The sequence below is a fragment of the Sceloporus occidentalis genome, unplaced genomic scaffold (genome assembly GCF_023333645.1).
Source record: "Sceloporus occidentalis isolate IW3139 unplaced genomic scaffold, rSceOcc1.0.p SCAF_104, whole genome shotgun sequence".
NCBI lineage: Eukaryota > Metazoa > Chordata > Lepidosauria > Squamata > Phrynosomatidae > Sceloporus > Sceloporus occidentalis.
In genome coordinates this window covers 2,197,437-2,211,203 of record NW_028317084.1, presented here as the reverse complement: position 1 = coordinate 2,211,203, position 13,767 = coordinate 2,197,437, and the positions used below count along the sequence as shown (strand labels likewise).

General features: G+C 39.6%; 1 protein-coding gene across 4 annotated transcripts in view; it reads left to right on the top strand.

The window, feature by feature from the left end:
- The window catches only part of SH3GLB1 (SH3 domain containing GRB2 like, endophilin B1), a 40,186-nt gene that overhangs the window by 2,764 nt on the left and 23,655 nt on the right, over window positions 1–13,767 (top strand). For all 4 annotated transcript variants that reach the window (XM_089497554.1, XM_089497555.1, XM_089497556.1 and 1 more), the window contains exon 2: window positions 8,692–8,833. In XM_089497554.1, the coding sequence (XP_089353680.1) occupies window positions 8,692–8,833 (142 nt within the window). The remainder of the gene's footprint in view (window positions 1–8,691; window positions 8,834–13,767) is intronic.

Here is a 13,767-nt window from a genome sequence, read left to right as displayed (position 1 = left end):
ATGGTAAATCCAGGTAACTTGCAGTATATTCATGAGGGATTCTGTTCCCAGTTGTCTAACAGTTGATGTTATTGTGCATCTTCAAATCGTTTTCGATTTATAAGGATAGCTAAAAAGCTTATCTACCCCTTCCAGATTGGGTTGCTGAAAAAGATGGATTTGTGTGCGGAGGAATTGAGTTTGATTCTGGATATGGTCAACCTTCCATATCCACATATTGTGCACCCACAGATTCCACCCTCCATGGCTTCAAAATATATATTTTTAAAAATTCAAAATGCAAACCTTCATTTTTGTAAAGTCGAAGACTTTCATGGCCGGCATCAATAGTTTTTTGTGGGTTTTTCGGGCTGTGTGGCCATGTTCTAGCAGAGTTTCTTTCTGACGTTTCACCAGCATCTGTGGCTGGCATCTTCAGAGAATGAAACGTCAGAAATAAACTCTGCTAGAACATGGCCACACAGCCCGAAAAACCCATAAAAAACTTCATTTTTGTCATTTTATATAAGGGACACCATATTACTATGCCATTGTGTATAATGGAGCTTGAGCATCCACTGATTTCTGTATCCACAGGGAGACCTGGATCCAAACCCCAACTGATAGCATGGGACCACTGGCATAGCTAATGAATACTGAATACAAATCTGGAGAGTAACATTCCATTTCTTTGATAGCCAGCCTCATCTATTCCCAGATTTACATTTCTCATGGATGGGTTGGTGGGGGAGTGTCCGAAAAGCCCAACTAGCATGACCGTAGGGCAGTTTTTCTGGGAGTTGAACTCCAGCAATATGTATAGATACTGCATTTGTTTACTGTCTTTCAAGGAGCCTCTAAATTTAACATTATGTGCCATGTTGAATGGCAAACTGCTTTTGAACCTGGAATATATATTTCAAGAGAGCAGCTTCCAAGCAGGAAATGGTCAACATTCTAGCAAACTGAAAGTCAGGGTATGAATTCTGTTAATACCGTTTTACTGCTCTAGAGGAGAATACTAGGAAGCAGGAGAGATGTTAACATTGGCAACATTGTTTTATTGAGAAAGAAGTATTTAGGGCACAACTGTTTCATAGATTGCAGTGTTCATGTCCTTCCTCTTTTTGTGTGTGCTGTGTTTCTACATCTGAAGCTTGTTTGCCTTCGCTGGAATGAAACGGAGGACAAGGCAAGCTATCATATAATTAAGAGATCCTATGACCCACGTCTTGTGATGCTGACTCTGATTTGCTTTTATAGGAAAAAGCTGAACGTACATTTTCTCTTTTGGCTTCAGTTCAAATAAATGTATTTATTTGGTTGGAGTTAATAGGGTTCACTGGTTTTCTGGCAGGTTAGGCCCATAGGCAGATCAAAGTAAAAGGTCATCATAGCAATATTTTTACCGTTGTCGTATTCATAAATCTAGACACTTCCCTTTTAGCTACTGATCACTAAATTCCTGTATATTCCTCTGTGATTAACTAGAATAGTCAGTTGCGTTACAAGTCTTTAGATTGTTTTATGCAGCCCTTTGAGAGTGTCCACACAGGTTCATTTCTTATTTCTGTGATATTAAAAAAAATGAAATGGCTTACGAAGTTTCAGTTCATAACATGATTAATAAATTTAATTATTAATCAAAGGGCGCTTCTAGGCAGCTATTGTATCCCCTTGGATTTTCTCTGCTAAGAAAAAAAGATGGTAAGATACTGTAAGTCAGGGGTATAATATGGGAGAACTATAAACTGAAGCAACATTACCTCACTCTCCTGTAAACTTTCACAGTGAGGGAGTGTGATTGAATAGTAAAGGCCTCATCTCTTTGCAGAGTAAAAACCGAAAGGAGGAGTGAAAAACATCCAGCAGAGAAGAAAATTGTTGTACTTAATTGCCGTCAAGCAGCTTTGATATGATAACCCTATGAACGAGACACTTGCAGGAATCCAGGTCTTCAGTAACCCTGCTCAGGTCTTGCAAGCGCTATGCAAGTTCATCTCTGCTGGACATTTTTGTTTCTCTGAGCTTTTACTCTGCAGAGAGATGAGGCTTTTACTTTTTAAGCTCACTGCCTCTTTCTGAAACATTAATGCACACCAGTAATTAAAAGGCTTTGGAAAAGAGCATCCAGTACCCAGCAGAATAGGCCATAACTTATACAGCTTGAATTGGTGCCTGTGTCTGTATTTGAATTATTGTTATTTCTACATAGGCTTTGAGGTATTTCAGTAGTCCTAGAGTTGGGTTTGGTTTGTTCATGTGTGTCTACAAGTAATTCCCCACTAATGGCAACTCTAAGGCAAGGCTATCATGGGGTTTTCTTGGCAAGATTTGTTCAGAGCAGGTTTGCTATTGCCTTCCCTGAGGCTGAGAAGTATCACTCTCTTTTCCTATTGCTATTGATAAGTCATGGTTTCATGGCTGAGCTAGGATAACCATGACCAAAAAAACCCCTCCTTTTTTACAAAAGATTTTTGTACACATCCAACTCCCCTGTCTAGTTGGAGGTTTTTAGCAGCATTAGCATTGGATGAGTAGTGAAGGATGGCTGGAGAAACACAAACTTTCAATGCTGAGTTGTAGCTAAACAATGCAGTAAAGAATGCTTGAGCCATGTATGCCTGCCTACCACAAGTGGAGACTGGTGAAATAAAAAGTCAACGCTTGATGAATTTTGGAAGAAGACTTCAGGTGGTTTCTAGGAAGTTCAAAATATTTTTATTTACTTATGCAAGACTTACTTGACCTGGTTATTTCATTTCATATGTGATTTTTTGAATAAATATTTGCAGAAACTTGTGGAAACTGCTCATTTTTTTTGTTTGGGTAAGATTACATCCCTATTCTCTGTTATTTCTGCCTCTGGTACCGATTTTTTTTTGTTTGTTCAAGAATTAATGCTCAGGAGCACATCTACTTCATTATTTAAGACATTACAATCTGTTTAAGAAGGAACATGTAATGGAAGGTGTTTGAGTCATATCAACAAGCTGGACCAGAGGTTTCCAGTTCCCTTCAGGGCCTAAGTTCTCAAATGGTGGGACGCCAACTTCAAACTCAGATTAGTTGACCCTCCAGAGAGCGGAGGTACTTGGAACACTTTTTCAGCATCCCCTTCAGCTCAGACTGTGTGGTGGGGAGTGAGGAAGAGAAGAAAGTGAGTGTTAGGATTTAGAGTAGAACACAGAATTGAAAGAGACCGCAAGGGCCATCCAGTCCAACCCCCTGCCATGCAGGAAATCAAAATCAAAGCATCCCCGACAGATGGCCATCCAGCCTCTCTTTAAAGACCTCAAAGGAAGGAGACTCTGAAGGAGTGTGTTCCACTGTCGAACAGCCCTTACTGTCAGGAAGTTCCTCCTAATGTTGAGATGGAATCTCTTTTCCTGTAGCTTGCATCCATTGCTCCGGGTCCCAGTCTCTGGAGCAGCAGAAAACAAGCTTGTGCCCTCCTCAATATGACATCCCTTCAAATATTTAAACAGGGCTGTCATATCACCTCTTAACCTTCTTTTCTCCAGGTTGAACATCCCCAACTCCCTTAGTCATTCCTCATAGGGCGTGGCTTCCAGACCCTTCACCATTTTAGTCGCTCTCCTTTGGACACGCTCCAGTTTCTCAATGTCCTTTTTAAATTGTGGTGCCCAGAACTGGACACAATATTCTAGGTGGGGCCTGACCAGAGCAGAATACAGTGGCACTATTACTTCCCTTGATCTAGACACTATACTTTTATTGATGCAGCCTAAAATTGCATTGGCCTTGTTAGCTGCTGCATTGCACTGTTGACTCATGTTCAATTTGTGGTCAACTTGGACTGCCAGATCCCTTTCACACGTAGTTTCATTCAGCCAGGTGTCACCCATCATTTTATTTTTCCGCCCTACGTGCAGTACCTTGTCTTTCTCCGTGCTGAAATTCATTTTGTTAGCTTTGGCCCAGCTTTCTAGTCTGTTCAGGTCATTTTGAATTTTGATCCTGTCCTCTGGGGTATTAGCTACTTCTCCTAATTTGGTGTCATCTGCAAAATTGATAAGTATACCCCCAATTCTGTCATCCAGGTCCTTGATGAAGAGTTTTAAGAGTTCAGTTTCAAGAGTTTTGTTTGAAATAAGATGAGATTCCTTATTAAAAAATGAATTGCTGCTATTACAACCAATTATAAAAACAGTGATTATTAATTATGAGGCTATTCTGTAATTATACTAGAGTAGTAGGGAGGCTGGGGGTTAGATGAGCGAGCATGGCAGCAGTTTGGGAGGGGATGGAGCAAAGTACACTGCCCCCCTTTTCTTCCGTTTTACTCTTTCCAAAGGAAAAGACCCTGGGCTGGTGGAATCCCTTTCATTTTCTCTTTGCTCTTTCCAAATGAAAAATGCATAGTTTCTGTTTTTGGAAGGAGCAAAGTGAAACCCCTTTCTTTTCCTTTTCCTTTTTGTACAAAGGGAAAACCCATAGTTTCTGTCTTTGGAAGGAGCAAAGTTAAGCCCCTTTTCTTTTTTGCTCTTTCCAAAGGGGAAAAAACCCTTGAAAGGAGCAGTGTTAACCCTTTTTGTCCCCTTTGCTCTTTCCAAAGAGAAAATCCTTCATTTCTGTCTTTGGAAGGAGGAAAGTTAAAAACCCTTTCCTTTCCTTTTGCTCTTTCCAAAGGCAAAGTTCTATATACTACCTTGAGTGGGAGATGCCCCCCAAGTTGGAGACCAGAGAGGAAAAGTTTGAGAACCATTGCTTATTGGCAAGTCTAGTCCCAATAAGAAACCCTACCTAGTTTACAGTGGTGAACAGATAACACCCTACATTGTTGTACAGCAAGAGAAAAACATGAAACATTAAAATCAACAAATGATAAAACCACCAAAACAATGTTAAAACCCAAGTCCAAAAGGTGTAGTTTGATGCTTTTTGTAAAAGCATGGGAGGAGGAGACTGATCATAATTCTGTCCCACATTTTAGGAGCAATGAAGAGAAAGCTCTAAGCAGTACTTGGTTTTAAGGCTGGGTGGGCAGCTCTGGCCTTCCAAATGTCATTGACGGCAACTGCAGGCCTAACCAGCATAGTGAAGGATGCTTGAAGTTGCCTTGTAGACAGCCAGTAACCCACTGGACTGTCTTAAAGAGACACTACATAGAAGCCATTCAGTGATCAGGACCCAATGAAGCAATACCATGAATATTTGCTGCAAATAAGGGAGGCTGTAGCTGGCACACTGAATGTAATTATACAAATAAGTATTTGACCAACTGAAAAAACAGGACAGCATAGAGTCAGGAGTACTCCCATACCACAAAACTGATCTTTCAAGGGAAGCATAGTTGCTTTCAGGATATGTTAAACCCTGATCTCCATACAGACTGTCTACTGACCAACCTTTATCTTATAAGAATGTAGCTGTAGGTTGTTAAGCCTCATTTAACCCATTATCAAACCCAGGCAATGATCATGGTTATTGGCTGCTTAATTTGTGTTCGCTGATAAGGAACAATGAAAGTATTATCAGCAAATTGGTGACATTTCATTCCAGAATTCCAGGAGATTCCCCAGTAATGTTGTGTAGCTGGTTTATAATTCAGGGGACAAAAAGAAAGCTGTGGAACACCACGAGGTGGAATGATGAAGCACTGCAGTGCTGTACTCCTAGTCAGTGGGGACTAATGGCTTCTATGCTCTGGGTTTTAATCTGCTGTAAATATGCAAGTATTCATCTACAAAATAGGCTCAATACCTTGGATAGCTCCCATAAAGTTCAGACTAGAGCAGATTTTGCTACTCTATTAGCATGGGAACTGTCACAGTTCTTATCAGTCCAGAAGGATACCACATTACAAAGTACAGAAAGCTGCAAAGAGATCCAGGAGGACCAGTAGAGCTCTGCTACCCTCCTCCATTCCCTAATTGACTTTTCTCAAGATGACTGAAGTAGTTTTGGCTTCATATTCTATCTGAAAGCCCAGTTGAAATGGGGCCACATAGTTGAAGCTGGCCTGTAATTAGTTAACACTATTGGGTAAAGGGAAAATATCCTTAATATATTACTATCTCTGTCAAGCAAGATAGCATGATTGCTCCTTAAACAACCCTGTTCATCAGCCAGGCAGGTTAGAAGCTGTCTAAGTACAGTACTTGGTAGCCTCATTGCTCTGGATAGGCTTTCTGCATTCTCAAGAACTACAGATTTGAAATAATCCAGTAGAATGGGATTGTATGCTGCATGCCTTCAAGTTGTTTCCAATTTATGGTGATCCTATCATTGGGTTTTCTTGTCAAGTTTTATTCTGAGGCTGAGAGAGTGATTTGCTTAAGGTCACCATGGGTTACATGGCTGATCAGGAATCAAACTCCAGTCTCCAGAAATGTAGCCCAGTGCTCAAACCACTACACCATGCTGGCTCTCCTACAGTGGGATTAGTTGTGGCCAAAATTAAAGCAACCTGGTCTGGTCCAAATTAAGAATCATCTAAGTAATTGATCTGCAAATCTTTTACACTGAACCATTGACTGCTCTCGTTTTCCTCCTTTGCATCATGGTGAAGGAGATCTTATACATGTGGGAAGGTATTAGTAGTCTATTCTATACAGTTGTAGTATTAACAAAGAAATAACATTTCTTTGTTGGCCTTCCTACCACAGTGTAGCTTTTCACGTGAACTCTGATGTCTGTTTGATCTGAATCATTCCACATTTTTCTTTATCAGCACTCTAGGTACTGTTGTTCCTGTTTTGTCACTAACAGCTGCCTTTGAAACTGATGAGCTAACCTGGCTTTACCAGTAGGAGAGTGGGCACTTGGCAATTGTTTATGATATGCTGTTTTTCAAGGGGTTCTTTGTGAGTGGCATCACACCTGCTTTCTTCAAGACAGCTGGGACTGCTAGCTGTTGTAAGAAGAAGGCATTTGCTAGTTCCAGAATGTAAGAATATCTCACTACATTTTATGATTAGGTGTGGACTTTATTTGCCAGTTTGAGAGGATTTTCATCAAAGCACATAAATCTCAGCTAGTTTTAATGGCCATTATTTACAATAACCCTGTCACTCCCTCAAATCCTGGGCTTACAAAGTGAAACTTCTTGATTCTGACTTAACACACAGCTTTGGGAGCAGTGGAAGATAAGAAAAAAGACTGGGGAAAGGACAGGAGCATCTTTCACTGCCAGGCTGGCAGTTGCTAAAATCAAATACATATGCCAGGGGTAGGCAACCATTTTGAGCCGGGGGCCGGGTTGCTGTCCTTCAGACAACGGGGGGGGGGGGGGGGGGGGGCCGAAGCCAAAAAATAAATAATTAAATAATTTTTTTAACATTTTCAAATGGTGGACACTTTTTAAAAAAAAAAAGTGGAGGACATGCAAAAAATTTTGCTGATTTTTTAAAAAAATGTTAATATAAATGCATTTTTTGGAGGCATCTATAGACAATTGCCCCCCCTTGCCCCTGTGCGTGAGAGGCCAAAGGCCCCAGCGGCAGTCAGCGGCAGAACCGGGCTGGGCCGGTCCCAAGGCCTCGCTGGGCCGCATTCGGCCTGTGGGCCGCAGGTTGCCTACCCCTGACATATGCCCATGCACACTTGGTTTTTGTATTCTCTTTTAGTTACTGCTTCTTTTTTTGTTGAGGGGGAAATGTATCTTTTAAGAGTGTTATTGAAAATAGCTTGAATTCTCAAGGCCCTTCCATACACATACAGATTGCAATTGAAGTTAGAAGGGGGTGTAGTGGTTTGGGCCTTGGACTACAACTTTGGAGACCAGGGTTTGATTTCCAGCCCTGCCATGGAAACTGAATGGGTACCTTGGGCAAGTCACACTCTCAGCCTCAGTGGAAAGCAGTAGCAAGCCCCTCTGATGAAACATGCCAGGAAAACCCCATGATATATTTGCCATAAGTCAGAAGTCTTGGAGGCACACACATTAACAACTTATTCTACCCTTTTCTTTCTTTCTAAGAATGGGCTAGAAAAGGTTAACTCCAGCTTTTGAGGTCTTTCGGTTTCCTTTCAGGAATTTATTTTTCAGAAAGACACAACTCCAGCTCATATTCAGATATTGAATATTGCATTGTGCAGCATTGCAAATAAAAGCAGCATAGCAATGTTCTGTTCCTCTGCTTGGGAAACACAAGTGCAGAACTCTGGAGTAAGATGAGCAAGTGCTGGTTATCATTGGTTGCTTGCCAGGTGCAGTTGTTACATGTTCATAATAAATCATTTGTGCATGAATGTGCTTCATTATAAGGAAGCGTTTTTCAAATAAGAGCAGACTTCTCAATTTCTTTATTGTAAGACCTGATAATCAGGTGTTGGAGAAAACTATTACAGTCGGCCCTTCTTATACACGGATTTTTTATACACAGATTTAAGCATACACGGTTTGAAAATGTTCCAAAAAAGTATAAATTTACCTTGATGTTCCATTTCTTATTAGGGACACCATTTTGGTATGTCATTATACTTAATGGGACTTGAGCATACACGGATTTTGTTATACACGGGGGATCTTGGAACCAAACCCCAGCGTATAACAAGGATCCACTGTACTTCTCTTCCAAATATTGCATATTTATGTATGAAGTACCAACTACATGGAATGTGACTTGTTAGTGAAAACTAAGAGAAATTGTTTTTTCTTAGGTCACAATTTTTTGTTGTATTACTGACAAAACTTTGCTAAGCTGTAACTTGAAAAGTGTTTTACTTTTTGTTTTGTCAATGCAGTTTACAGAAGAGAAACTTGGGCAAGCAGAGAAGACTGAATTGGATGCTCACTTAGAAAACCTTCTGTGCAAAGCGGAATGTACTAAACTTTGGACAGAAAAGGTTATGAAACAGACAGAAGTATTATTGCAACCTAATCCAAGTAAGAGAAAAATATTTTTCCATTAACAGGTTTGCCTTTTAATACTTGGTGCATGCACAATATAAAATGCGCCATCATTAGCACATCATGATAAACTGGGACTTTGCAAGATGGCTGGCACATTTTGCCTGTTCATTCCAGCCTTCAGCAGAAACAGCTAAAAAAAACCCTACAAATTTTCTATCCTTTGTCTGTTTGAGTTTTTTTTGTGACACTTGAACACAAGAATCTGTTACTCTTGGTTGCCTCTCCCATGACAAATTAGAGACATAGTTTGTTGTGAGGGTATTTCTCCTGCCTATAGAAGGAGAAGTAAGCTAGAAAGCCAGCTCCTTCCTTTAACTATTATAGGCCCCATACAGACAGGCCAAAATAAAACTGCTTCAGGTCACTTTGTAGGTATGCTGTTTCAATGATGCATGTGTACTAAGAGTCACAGCATTCTTTTTTCTTTTTAAAGGAATCTTGTCCTAGCTAGCTGGACTAGGAGCATTTTAAAAATGCCTACAAAATGGATGATGTGAACATGTACGGGGAATCAGATATCGATATTGCATGTGTATAGGTTTTTGATGTGTTTTTAAGTTTTTTATCATGAGAATGTATTTTATTTTAACTGCTAGCCTTGGCTGGAGAGCGGGGTATAAATAAATAAATAAATAAATAAATATCTTATTGTAATTTTATACTTGTGTTGTTCTCCAGCCTCTATCCGTAGGGAGAGGTGGGATATATATAAATAAAAATTATTATTATTATTATTATTATTATTATTATTATTATTATTATTGGCTAGGTAGCCATATTCTACTGTGAGTCAGTCTGTGAAAAAGTGTGTGCACTGAAATGTCAGTTGGAAATAATTGTTTGCAATTGATAAGCAGTAGTGCAGTGGTTCCCAAACTTTTTACTTTTCTGACCCCCTTTACATCTAATGTAATAAAATTTATTCGGTCATTGACCAGTATAAAAACAAAACCACACAAGGAACATATCAATATAACAATAACAAATTAAAATATAAACTGATTACCATCAGTACAGTATCAAACAGTTCTTTCTACATGGTTGGACTAGGGCTGCTTGAAGACCTGGCTGCTTGAAGAACTGTGAGTGTTTGTTCCTCCCTTGCTTCACCACCTGCCTCAGGAAGGATATAAGCAAGCCTGCCTTTTTTCCTTTGTGGGTTGGGCTGCTTGAAGACCTGTGGGTGTTTGTTCCTTCCTTGCTTCAACACCTGCCTCAGAGGAGCGAGAGGCAGAGGACACCGATCAACACCAGTAGCAGACCTGCTCCAGAGGAGACTCCCAAGACACCTGTGGACTTCTGGCGCCACAAAAGGCCCTCTTACTCTTATGTTTTGTAGTTGGCCTTAAGTGCTCTTTTAATAATAGTCTGATTAGGGATTTTACCTTGTATTTTTGCTCTTTCCCTTACTCTAAGAATTCTGTTGAGGTGCCGTAGTTTGGTTGGATACCTGGATATCCAATGACAATATGGTAGTCAAGAATAGCATTAAGCGGAAAAGGAGGTTAGCTAAAAAGATGTTTGTTCAAATTTTAAAAGGTCTAAGAAACCTGCTAAGAACTCAATTGCAAATACAATGAACCCAGAAGTATTGGAGGCTGCTACTACTCTGAAACAATTAACAATGGAGGAGCTATTCCTTCCTAAAGACATTGATAAGCCCACTACAGAAACATCTTTTCTTGCCATGCATGAAGAGCCAGCCCTAAACCTCGACACAGATACCAGCATTAACCATATGACTGATTTGGACACAGTTGCTAGGAATTGTTTACTTACTGCAAGATCGGTAATTGCTATTTTTGGCAAATTAACAAGCATAGATCAGAAACTCGATGGGTTAAAAGACATCTATATTTTACATCTATATTTAGATGTTGTGCCCCCTCCAACTCTAAGAAGTATATGGATAAAATACTTTGTTCATTTAGTGTGCATATTTTTATTTACACATTTATGTTTATTTATTATTTAAGGTATTTATACCCTGCCCTTCAGTCCTAGAGGCTCTCATTAATATACATTAATACTGTATATTCATGCAGCAATATCTCGTCCCAAGAACTTGGGCAGTATTGGGATGAATGGAGGAAAAAGCAGTGGAGGCTTGGGATGGGTCCCACCAGAGGATATGATCCAGTGAACTTCTCCACTCTCCTCCTCCTTCAGGCAGAGGTGGCTGCTCACGCACTCTCCTTGCCTTTCTCTTCTTCTCTAGGAGAGAAAATGTTTGGGAAGAGGAGGAGGATGAGTTCAGGACCTCCAAGTTTTAGGCCCCTTTTAAGCAACTCTTGTGCCTCCCTGGAGGTCCTACCCCATAGTTTGAGAACCATCATAGTAGTGAACATAGAATAGAGAAACTTTATTTTATATCCCACCATTGTCAGAATTTTTACTTACAAAACTTACAGAATTTTCATGAGCAAGATAGGCCTGAAACAGACGGGCAGTAAAGTGTGGTTTCTGGCTACTCTGGGGGCATGGCATTTAGATGGTGCATGCCCCCAGAGCGGCTGGAAGCTGCATGGAGAGCGTTCCCAGCTAGGAAAAGCTGGCTGCAAAAGGAACAATCAAAGTCTGCTCTTTGCCGGCATCCCATTTGGGACCGCAGCAGCGGGTGGGATTAGGACAAGGACTGTGCCAATTTTGCTCCATCTATTTGAGGCCTTACTTACTTAACTTTGATTACTTTTCTAAAACTGAAGCTATAGTAGCATATGCCATATGGTTATAAAGCTGAACAAAGGGATTATGAAACTGAACGAAGAGCCCTAGTGGTGCAGTGGTTAAATGCTGGTACTGAAGCCACAACATGGTAAGTTCGATCCTAGAGGAGGGCTCCAAGGTTCGCTTAGCATTTCATCCTTCTGTAGATTAGTAAAATGAGTACCCAGCTTTTGGCGGGCAATTAGTTTACACATTATAAACTGCTTAGGTAGTGCTAGTTCACTGATAAACGGTATAGAAATATTATTGCTATTGCTGTAAAGTACTTGTAATATTAAAAATTAGTCTGGAAAGAATTGCAGCTAATAATTAGATTGGCTCCTTCAATCTTATATGTGAAATTTATGTGAAATTTGGGTTTCTCTTCTAAGTACAAAAGCCTGTGAACTCCTTTTCTGTAAAGAGTACATGTAAGACTATCTCTAATCCCTATTTCCTGTTAAATGAAGTTGATATTTATTACTTGAGACATCCTATTAATAAGCTCATACTAAAAATCTCTATATGGCTGGATACATTGAGAGGAAGTGCTGTAACAGGAGGAGATCAGATTATTTGGTGTTAACTCTGCTCCATTAATTCCAATATAATCTAGAAAGTGTAAGAATATATGAGATTCCTGATCAAATCTGATCTGGTTTACAGCCTAAAATTTGCAGCAGTCAAAGTGAAGCCTTGACTTGGGACAAAAAAATTTTTTGTGGACTTCAAATATTCCTTGATTTGTATATAGAATTAAGTGGTGCATGTCATGTTATCTGTAAACTTGATTAATAGCAGAATGAGGTAACAAAGTACTGAAATGGTAGAATTAACCACACTACTTCACTTTGCAGGCAAGGGAACTATAATCCTTGAATGCTTTCCTGTGTCTTTAGGATTCTGTAAATAGGTTCTACCCAATATTGTTTTGCAGTCACCTTGATGTGCTCATTTTTATCTTGTGGGGAGGTTATGTGGTGAAAGAATAAAAAAGTATCCTTTAGCTACAGTTTGAAATCACTTCTGTCCTTGTACCATATGTGTTGCGGGTATAAAGTAAAGAAATACTCTGACCTGTGCTGTATGGGGTAGTCTTGAAAATAATTACTTCACTAGTAGTTAGCTTATTTCTGAAATGAGGATGGTACAGAACATATGTCATCTTATGTATTGCAGAACTGCTGCTTAAAGCTGCTGAACTTTAATGCTGGAAAGGGGATTCATGCATGTCTCTGAGCTGAGACCTGTTTGGTACAGTGAAATAAAGGCCATAACATCTCCCCTTAATATTAATTGCTTCCATACATTTCCACCTTTAAATCATAGTTTAAAAGTTAGAAATAACCTAATTGCAGTATATATAGGCATCAACAAACTTACTTGCAGTGATAAGAGTCCCTAATTGGTGTGATGTTAGATCCCTATTTCATATCTCTGGGAAGGATTTTATGCTACACTGATGCCACTGAAGCTGAGAGTAGTAATGTTTATTTCAGCATGGTACTGTTTTTCTGCGGTGTTGGGACTGTGTGCTCCTGTGAGGCAAGAGGCTATGCTGGTGCTGCTAGTAGGTTCTCCCATGTCAGATAGACTTTTGCTGAAGAGCCAGACTATATGTTCCAAACAGCTATTGAACAGCAGCAGTAGTGGGGAGTGACATCCCTAGAGAATCTGTCAAAGACACATGACAGTGGCACTATAGCTAACACTTGTTAGTATTGCACAAAAGAAGATGGGCAAATCCCTTGTGAATGTCTTTTACCATAAAAAACAAACAAGAGGGGAGGGAAACACTAGGTAAACTGTAATACTAATTATAATGAATACACCAAAGACATATTGTTACTTGCAAAATATATATATATCTGTGAAATAAATATTGAATCCAACAGTGGTATACAAGTCTTGAAACAACATTCAACATGAAGCCAGCTGTAGGAAATAACTCTTCTGAATCTTTTTGAATATAAATTATAGTCCCAAAAATATGAGTAGAGTATCCCGAGTGTCAGCAGTAGCAATATTCTGCTGCTTCACACAAAATATCCAATCAAAAACATGAGAATTATTTGTAGCACTTGTAGTATAGGTAGCATGAAGGTAAACAGTGTATTTTTTCAATGGTAGCATTGTCCTTCAATGGTATAAATCTTTCAATGATATCATTGAAGCTCCAGTTGATACGAAACATGGCAGCC